Consider the following 9,768-nt stretch of genomic DNA (forward strand, 5'->3'; position numbering starts at 1 on the left):
GGCGGGTCCATGGTGGGCGGGCCGGGCCCTCAGAGCTGTCCGGATCATCAGAACCATCCGGGCCGGGCCCTCAGAGCCGTCCGGGCCCTCAGAGCCGTCCGGGCCCTCAGAGCCGCCCGGGCCCTCAGAGCCGCCCGGGCCCTCAGAGCCGTGCGGGCCCTCAGAGCCGCCCGGGCCCTCAGAGCCGTGCGGGACGCGGGGCCCGGCTCAGGTGAGGCGCTCCCTCGCCTGTGCAGGGCCCGTCTGCTCTCCCTCAGTCTCCAGCCCCATTCCAGCTCCCTCCGAGCGCTGAGGGCTTTTTGTTTGTCCTTGTTCTGGACAAAGCTGTTCGGAATGTTGGTTCCTGTGTGAAATGTTGGTTTCCGTGTGAAAATCGAGGAGCTCTGGCTTCCCCTCTCTGTGAGAGGCTCGCTCCTGTGCAAAGCCAATGCTGGGAGATGGGAGAGGGATTTGTTGGTTGTGCTCTGTGTTTTCTGAGCTGTGGGGCTCAGGGGCAAGCGCAGACATTTATTTGCAGAGAATTTTTGTTTTGTATTTTCGTAATTCCTATGAAGAACACGCACTGCATTTGGCTCATAATTTCAGTTTATTATCAAAATGTTTTGATCAGATGACAAACTCAGAAAGCTAAAAGGAAATAGGTTTTTAAATAGACCTATTGTAGCAGTCATCTGAGGTATCTGGTACTTGGTTTGGAAATGTCTTTGCTTTGATAAACAAAGCAGTAGTTCCTTTGCAATCTGCATGAGGATGTTTAATACATATCATTGCAGATTTAAAGCCTTTTACCCTCTTACTTAAAGCTCCTTCAGACTCTTGTAATCAGCTGTGCAGCTTTCCTGACGTGAGGACTGACACTGATCAGAACACGTACAAGAAATGTGCAGGATCAGAGCCTAAGCACTGACAGAGTCAGCCTGAAAACCCCAATGTTTGTGCCCTCCATTGGAGAACTCAGTTTTGTAGGCTTTATCTTATTGCCCAATACCATGCTTTAGTCCCATTTCCCAGTTCTATGCAGCCACTGATAAAATATGTTACAATACTTCAAGTCAAAAGTGTAGCTCAAGATTTAAATATAAAAACTATGATTTATACATTACTAGAAACTTTAAAAAAGAGCAACTTTAGAGAAGGCAAGAAAAAGCTTAGAAAATGGTGAAAGGGTCTTTGATCACAATCTTACAGATTATAGGTACAGAAATTAATAAATTACCTACAATTTCAGTTGGGCTGGAAAGCTGTAAATTAACTGTTGTAAATAGGGGCTTCAGGTAATACACACTGAAGTAATTAGTGAGAAGTTACTTAGGTACAGCAGGTCTTTGGACTCCTCTTGTGTAAATGGTTTCAAGTAAAACTGAAAACATTTGGTAGAACAGATTTCTTATAACAGCAGAGGGTACAAAGTCTGACAGTGGGATAGAAACTGTCATCTCTCTGTCGTGTTGTGATGGCTAAAATGTGTGTTACTGAGTACTTCCCTCCTCCCCCGATCAGAAATCTGCATTCACCGGCCGGGGGGAGATCATGTGTTATACTTTGCCATTTTAAAATGAATCCAAAAAGCCACTGGCTGTGGGGGCAGGGTTAAAACTACAGGTGAGATGTGGCTGTGCATGGCCAGGTGAGTTAGGTCCTGTGGGGCTCTGGGGGGAGAAGCAGCCAGGCAGGCAGCGCTGCCTTAGTCCTTCTTCGGTGCTGTGCTGGGTGGTGACTCGGGGTTTGCATGTTTACCAAGGATTACAGACATGTCTCTAGCATATTCCCTTCAGCTTTCTTCCCTCCTCCCCTTCTCAAAATCAACGGGAAAGGTCTCTTTTCCTGGAAAGCTCCTTGAGATGTGAGGTTTGCAGTCCGTCACCAAACGCGGCACTTCTTGGCAGGATCCATGTTGTCTCTCGTGGTGCATGAAAAGGCTTCTGAAAACTCTGGGGAGTTCTGCAGTGATCCCAGCACCCTTTGAAACAAAGCAACACGCTGTCATTGCTGCTCGCCTTGGTTTGAAACAAACAACACGACCCATATTTTGTAACTTGTTTTGTTGTGTCACCTCACTCTAATGTGGGGAACGCCCTGTTGCTGAGCTCTGGCTGTTGCTTCATTTCACCTCAAGGGTTGGCTGCGTTTTCTTCTTCAGCTCATCTTGCCCCTATTGCAACCCCAAAAATACAGGACCCGTCCCTTCCTCATGGCTGGCTCTCACAAGCCAGTTCTTTCACCTAGAACAGATTTCTTGCTTGTCAGTAGTTTTCACTGAGGATTTTTCAGCTATGTTTTGCTGACAAGTTTCTTGGTGAAGGGAAAACAAGACCCCGAGGTCAAGGGCTGTGGTGGTAACTCATCAGTGAATGTTCATTTACATTTTTACACCAACCAAGTTTTAACTGAGATCATGCGGCTCCTCTGGGTGTTCTGCACAGATTTTCCAGTGAATGAGTTTCCTGGCAAAAAGACTCATACAAACAATGGCTTTCAGCTCAACATGGAAAGTGAGTATGAGGCCATTCCAGCTCAGGCTGATTTTATACGTGTGATTGTGAACATGTGTGAATAGATCTGCTAAGAGGGATTCCGGATTGGGAATATAGCAGCTCACACCTGTGCAGGGAAGCAGGTCAAATACAGATACTGATGGACAGTGGTCGTGGCCCAGAAGTTCTTTAAAGAACTGTTTCTTTGAGTAATTAATGATTATTCTGAGAATTATGTTCATCATTAGGGTGTGCCCACAGAAGCTGAGGTGAAGTTCAGCAGTGACACCTGCAGCACCTCAACTGTTCTACAGGGCCAAACGTGACTCCCTGGTCTTGGAAGCCAGCAGTGGAACAGGAGATGGCACAGAAAAAGGGTTATCAAAAAAATAATGCATTTTTGTCATCTACCTGTGCTTCACTGCTCCAATAAATTAGAACTGCTAAAATGGATGCTCTGCAATTAACAATTTTTATGAGGAGCTGTCCTACTTGTAAGGAGAAAGAGCCCACAGTTAGTGTAGCAAGTGTTGAAAAGGCTCATCACACTCCCCAAATAATAATCAAAAAAGGCACATTGAGAGCCTTTGTGACACTTGTGTAGTATGTTATTAGGTGTTAATTTTGTGGGTATGTCTCATGGAATGTTTTCTATTTTAGAGCTCTTAGGGGGCCTCATCCTAAAAATGCCTGCCCATTCTAAAAATGTTGTCTGGTTTCTCATGAACACTTGTAGCATTGCATGTAAAGTTTATAGCCTGTCCTACCGAGGTACAGACAGCACAGCACCATGTGATGTATCCAGGGTACACACAAACACAGCTTGTTACACTGAGATGCGGAACTAGTCAACTTCAAAGGCCTTGTGCCTCATCCAAATCAGATGTGCTGAGGTTCTGAACAGCCTCTGGAGCCTCATTAGCACTGAGACCAGACAGGAATGACTGTAGGAGCTGGTGCACAAACTGCCTGTGGGAGAGATCCCAGATAGCACAACCCACCCGCAATGAGGACAGTGAGGGAACAGTCGCCGCTTTCACGAAATGTTTGAGTGTGTGGGATAAACAAGATTTGGTGAAAAGCCGTTGAAAGAAAGATACTGGAATTAATGTAGTGGATTGTATCAGCAGAGAGCCTGGCTATTGTGGACATGGAGCCTGGAGATGACTCAGCCTTCCAGAGCAGATGCTGTGATGGCTGCACTACCACTGATATGATGGCATTGGACCAAACAGGTTTATTAGGGCACGTTCTTACTCTGCTGATGAATAGGCTGCTCTGACTTCAGCTAAAAAGAAAGATCCTAGTCTAGCTCAAAGGCTTGTACCAGGAGCAGCCACGTTTCCTGCATGGCTCTGCTGAACGGAGCCCAGCTGATCTGGAGAAGGCTGGCTGAGCACACCAGACACAAAATGCACATCTGCTGTTGTACCACAGCACATGGGTTTGTTAGGAGTGAGGGGCAGTGATCTCCCACTGGTTCTGCGTGACTTCAGTGGAGGACAGAAGTTCATCCATGCTGTTGGTGTATAAGAACCCTGTCAGGAGCTGTTACAGGAGCCAGGGACTTGTGGATGAGCCCTGGATTCCAGACACAGCCACTGGGGCTCTGCAGTAACACAGTGACAGCCAGGTGATGGGGTGTGTGTCCTGTGGTGGAGACTGCCCAAAGCTGCTCCATAGTGTGGACAGAATTGAGTTGGATCTTCTCAAGGATGAGACAATGATCCCACATCTTTCCTCTGCCTGTGGAGCTGCCTGGGAAGGGCTTTGCCTGTTTGGGCAGTGCTGGGCTGGAAGGGACAGGGACAGCCCAGCTCGTGTCCCCTCCTAAGCAGCCCCAGCGTGCTCTGCCTGTGGATGTGTGTGTGTTAAAGCTCCCCTGGGAAGGCAGCCCAGCCTTGGGTCACTGCAGCTCCCCCACAAACAGCCGTGTGTGTTGCAGGGGTGTTACACCTCGGGATTGCACTGGGGGTTGTTGGCTCTGCTGACCTGAATTTGCCTGGACTGTGCACATCTGTCTTGATGGAGTTCACTGCGTATTCTGGTCTGTATGTTCCACACCACACCTGCACAGGTAACAAAGAAAAGCATCATTAGCCTAAGATTTTGCAGGAGGAGACCTGCTGTCATTTAACTATGAAACATCTAATGTTTGTGAGAATAAATTTCACATTAGAACATAGAGACAAAAGGGTGTATTTTGTTAAAAAAGTACATCATTGTCCTCAGACAAAGGCAGTTGGGCACAAGGTACTTCCTAACAGGCTTATGAGTAGCTGAATTAATTTCTTTAGGGAAGATAAAAATCACCTAACAAGACTTTATTTTCACTGCTTTGCAGTGAACACTGCTCAGCTCTGCAGCTCTGCCAGCTCTTAGCTAGCCCACAGGAGTCAGCCTGTTGTGACTTGCTGCTAAACTGTAATGTCAAGTGGTTTTCAAAGCCCTCAGGCAAGAAGTAAAGGATACCTGTGCAAAGTTCAGAAAAAACAGCTGTTTGTGGTTCATGTCGAGACCAGGAAGAAGCTTTTCTTTTCCATGTTTTCTCACAAAGTTTTCATAAGCCTGTAGAATGAAGTGAGTAGAAATGTTACCACTTCCAGCATTTTTCCAGTCAAAATGAAATGATGACAAGGAGGAACATGGATTCTTTGACATAATTAATCATTGCCTCCCTTGGCCATCCATCCCATATGAGCCACCTTGAAACAGAAGACAACAGGGCCATTTCTTAGTACTGTGCTATCAATTATCTAATGCTGCATTATGAAAAAGAGATTTTTTTCCACTGTGGGTTTTTTGGGATTTGGTTTTTTTAAAGTGAATTGCAGAAGACTTTAAAACCTTGCCATAGTAAGAACAGCTGTTTTCATGTTTCTTATGGAGACATGTGTCAAAAGCTGTGTTGTTAGTGTATCATCCCTAATGAAAGATGCTGCAGAAATGTTCTGCCTGAAGTCAGTGCCAAGGCACCGCACGAGTAAAGCCAATCAGCTGGCCCAGTGCAAGTGAGGAATGAGCAGATAGCAGGTCCATGGAAAAGGCTCTGGAAGTTTCCATGGATAACAGCTGAACAAGAGCCAACAGTGCCACTGCACTGCAAAAAAGGCGAGTGTCGTATTGGGATGTGTAAACAGGAGTGGCTTATATGAAATACATGAAGTAATCCTTCTACTCCACTTGGCACTGGCCAGGACTCAGCTGGAGCGCTCTGTCCACTTTTGGGTACTGCCCTTCAAGAAAGATGTGGACCAACTGGAGAGAGTCCAGAAGAAAGCAGCAAGAATGAGCAGAGGTCTAGCAAACATGACCTATGAGGAAAGATCGAAAGAATTGGGTTTGTTTAGTCTAAAGGAGAGAAGTCTGGGCCTTGAAGCATGTAATTCTTCAAATATGTGAAAGGTCACAGGAGAGAAAGGAGCAGATTGTTGTGTTTGCACTGTTGGAGGCAGAGGCACGGCACTGGGAGTGCCACGAGGAGGCAGCGGGAATGCTCCTGTGGGAGCTTGGAAGGATGCAGAGGGGGTTGATTCTACCTGCATGGAGAGGGTGGAACATTGACCTCTCAAGATTCCTTTTGGACCTTTCTTATTGTTTATATGATGTCATAATAATTTTTAATACTTCTGACCTAATTTTTCTGGCTACTCCCATTCCTTTCGGAAAGCGTATCCCCTTTCATGGCTTTGTACTTTGCACAAATATTCCAGTAACTGAAGATCAGACTAATCTAATAAGCCTTATGCCTCTTTTAGGCTTCCAAATCATTCCTTAAACTCTCATTAATAATTGTGTTTGCCCTCAAACTTGTCCATTTCCAGTGAGAACTTGGAGAAGCGTGAGTTGGCCCATGCATCCCAGAGGCTCTTTGTTGAGCAGTGACAGCACTCAGTTGTCAAGTGTTGAGTATTTTGCCACAGAGGAAGGTTTTCAGGGAAGGAGAAGGAGGATCACGTTGTTGAGGCTTGCAGCCATCAGATTTGTGAGTAACAAGAAAAGCTGATAGAGAAGCTGACTCTCTACTCTCTTCCAGACCATGCTCACAAAAAGAACCTTTGTCTCTCTGGCTGTCAGTATCGATGGTGACCAATCTAGGGATTCCAGCAGCTGTTTGAGGAAGAGAAGGGAAGCAAAGCCAAAAAACATCCAGCTCCCTTGGAAGGCTTAGTGCAGGGAGTCCAGTGTCTCTGACATCTTGGGATACCAGTACTGAGGGCCCAAGTCACCTGTACAAGATGAGAAGCAAAGTGTTTTTGTTCATGGGTCAGAAGAAAGTCATTCTGCCCCTCCTTTCTGGCATGAAAAAGCTAGTGAAAAAACCAGCCAGAGGCAGACAGCTGCTGCTATCAGCACTTTCTTTAGGTCATGGTCCAAGTGTGAGCCAGTGAATGTTTCCATTCCACACATTCCTTATTCACAAAGGAAAAAAAAAAATGGAAAAGAGTTCCCTAGGAACAGGTAATCTGTAGCCTGACATGACTAACAGGATGAGATAAATACCACAGCTGGCCAGTAGCTTTAATCCAGGCCTTGATGGCAGTCAGTCTGCTCCTGTCTCTAACACAGAAATCGTGTTTCTTCTTCCAAGGCTCTGCAACTGATTTTCTTAATCTCTGACAGTTTCAACTAAAACAGAAAAATGGATACTTCTTACCTTGTATGCTTGTCTCACACCCCCATTATCAGCAATGTTTTCTCCTAGTGTGTTGATTCCACTCAGCTGTAGAACAGAAAGAAAAAGTATTGATTTCTGAAAAGAAAAGCTCATCCAGGACTTGAAACACCATACTTTGTTCATTTTCCAGTTTCTAAAGGCAGGAATTACCGTAAACTGTAATCTGAAGCTTTAGCAGAATATTATGTTAAAATATCTGAAACGTCTTTATGTCCCTTGTCTCAAAATCCATGTTTTGAGATACTTTTGTTTTTCTGATCCTCTTCCTCCCCCTCCAGGCAATTTTCTGGGTTCTGTATCTCTTACCCAGTTCTGCTACTTAGTTATTACTCATTTATTCTTCCTCTTTTATAATTGTCTTTAGTCCTCAGTTTCTTACCACAGTTCCAGTTAGAGGAAGTGGACAGAATCTGTAGTCTGTAGAACAAGATAAAATTCCAACTCCAAACTGCTGAAATTGTCTGTTAACAGACATCAGCAAACCTGCCAGAAACTATTATTCTGTATAGTAGGCAAGTTCAATAGCTTCTTGTTAGCCAGATACACAGAAGATCTCCATTTTGCAGGTATTCCTAAATCAGTCAAATATCACCAAAAATGATGAAGCTTTGATAACGGGAAATCTCTAATTTTATTTTTTAAAAAACATATTTTAACCTTTAGTCCAGCATACTGATTTATGATAGTCAAAGCTGCAAAATCTAGAATCAGCCTTTGATTGAATTTAATGTCTGAATAAAAAGGCAGAAAAATATGTTGAAATTTTCTTCTCTGTTGTCACTGGCCTCTCTCTGAGTTCCCACACTTCAACACATGTTTTGGGAAAGCCTCAGGGCTGGCAGTTTTATCTTTTCCCTATCCTGTGTGTTGGAATATATTGTCAGGCTGTAAAAAGCCAGCCAGAGGAACTGAGAGAAATAACTTCTTGTGCGTTCTGTGTAGCACTGCAAGCAGTGCTGTGTCATGGAAGCAGCTCCACAAACAGGACCTACGTTCTGTCCACCTGCCAGGTCCCACGAGAAGTTCCCATACTGGTACACCATGCACTGGGACAGCTCCTTGAAATTCCGTGCTGATTCTTCAGTCCACCAGTCCACGAGATCTCCGTTCTCATTAAAATTCCTGCCTGTAACAGTACGTTAAACAGAATTATTTATGCAAGAAAAGAGGGTTTGGTGCAGTGAGGAGGAGAGCAAGTAAGACTTTGGATTGTGCTTCTGGAAGAGCAATACTGTAAAGCCTCAGAAATCCAGACTTGATCTTACACATGGAAATTGATCTCCCTCTGATGTGTCCCCGGAAGGATTAAGCACTAAAGCATGTAAGACACCCTGTGCACTGTGTTTGTCAGCAGCAGCTCGGTGCCTCACCGTTGTCGTCAAAGCCGTGCGTGATCTCGTGCCCGATGACCATTCCTATGCCACCGTAATTCAGGGATTTGGGCTGGGAGGCACTGAAGAAAGGGGGCTGCAAAATCCCCGCAGGGAAGACTGAAAAAAAAAGCCACAGCACAGTTAAGGTCCTGCCTCCTTATCCTGCAGGTACAGTGAGGCCAGACCACTTTTATGGGCTTCGACCAAAACCACCCTGTTCCCTCGGATCTCCCAGCAGCAACAAGTGACTGACACATGGGAATGCTGTAGGACAGGAGGAACAGAGCAGCAGGACCACTCCCCTCCTCAGACACTTCCAAAATCATGACCAGCTTTTGCTTTGTTACTATTCTGCTCTGCAGAAAAAGCAGTTTGTTCCAATTTACATCACTTAGCATTCACAGACTTCTGTCTCATCATTAAACAAACCTCACAACATTGTGAGAAGTGGGAGGGTGTCCCCTAAGAAGAATAAATTATTTGATCATTCCATCACAAATCAATCTCAGAGACAGGAATTTATTCTTCCCTTGAAAATACAAGTAACTCCCACTAGAATCAATAAAAATAGGCCAAGCTGTCAATAAAAGAACTGGAACAAAGCAGTTCCTTTTACCCACTTCTCTGCTCATTTTTCTAGGTTTCTACAAAACAGTTAATTTAAAAATAAACCATATTGCAATTCTGATCTTTTTATAAATTAAGTGTAATAAAATACTATAAAATATTCAGTTCCACTTGGTATCTCATGAAGGCCTTTTCCTGTCTCCCTGCTGCTACCACCATATAAAGAATTAATTCTCCCTGGGAAGGAGGTGGATGTAACTCTACACAACTTAAACAGATAGAAGGAATTGGGTGACAGTTCTCACACAGCAAAAGAAAGAAGATTGATACTTCTTGCATTTCAGTATAAATCCAGTTCAGTTCTAGGGCTTTCTTTCAGGATGAGAAAGAACCATGGCAAAACCAGCAATAATGAACAGGTTAGGAAGCAGCCAGTCTGTGCAAGCTGCTGTCCCAGGAAGCCCAGTGCAGTGCTTGTTTGCTGTGGAATGAAATATCCCAGCGTTTGGCCCCGGTGCCAGGAAGCAGCGATGTCACAGCAGTGTGAGTGCCACGGGCTGTGCAGGGTCGGCAGAGGAGCGACCTCGGGAGCTGCTGCCTGTGGATGCTCTGTCCCCAGCACAGGACTCGGGGCTGGGCAGCCCCAGAGCCAGGTGCTGCTGGGGGAACACACAGG

The 9,768-nt window shown here is 45.2% G+C and overlaps 1 protein-coding gene across 1 annotated transcript in view; it reads right to left on the reverse strand.

Annotated features, from left to right (window-relative positions):
• Positions 1 to 567: 567 nt before the first annotated feature.
• MME (membrane metalloendopeptidase) overlaps positions 568 to 9,768 on the reverse strand; it is a 27,796-nt gene continuing 18,595 nt past the window's right edge. Inside the window, exons 18-23 of the mRNA XM_015637734.2 lie at positions 8,523 to 8,642; positions 8,145 to 8,278; positions 7,132 to 7,197; positions 4,947 to 5,042; positions 4,467 to 4,543; positions 568 to 1,960 (exon numbers count right to left, since the gene is read on the reverse strand). Coding sequence (XP_015493220.1) covers positions 1,861 to 1,960; positions 4,467 to 4,543; positions 4,947 to 5,042; positions 7,132 to 7,197; positions 8,145 to 8,278; positions 8,523 to 8,642 — 593 coding nt within the window. The 3' untranslated portion in view covers positions 568 to 1,860. The remainder of the gene's footprint in view (positions 1,961 to 4,466; positions 4,544 to 4,946; positions 5,043 to 7,131; positions 7,198 to 8,144; positions 8,279 to 8,522; positions 8,643 to 9,768) is intronic.

Source organism: Parus major, chromosome 9 (genome assembly GCF_001522545.3).
Source record: "Parus major isolate Abel chromosome 9, Parus_major1.1, whole genome shotgun sequence".
In the NCBI taxonomy this organism is placed as follows: Eukaryota; Metazoa; Chordata; class Aves; order Passeriformes; family Paridae; genus Parus; species Parus major.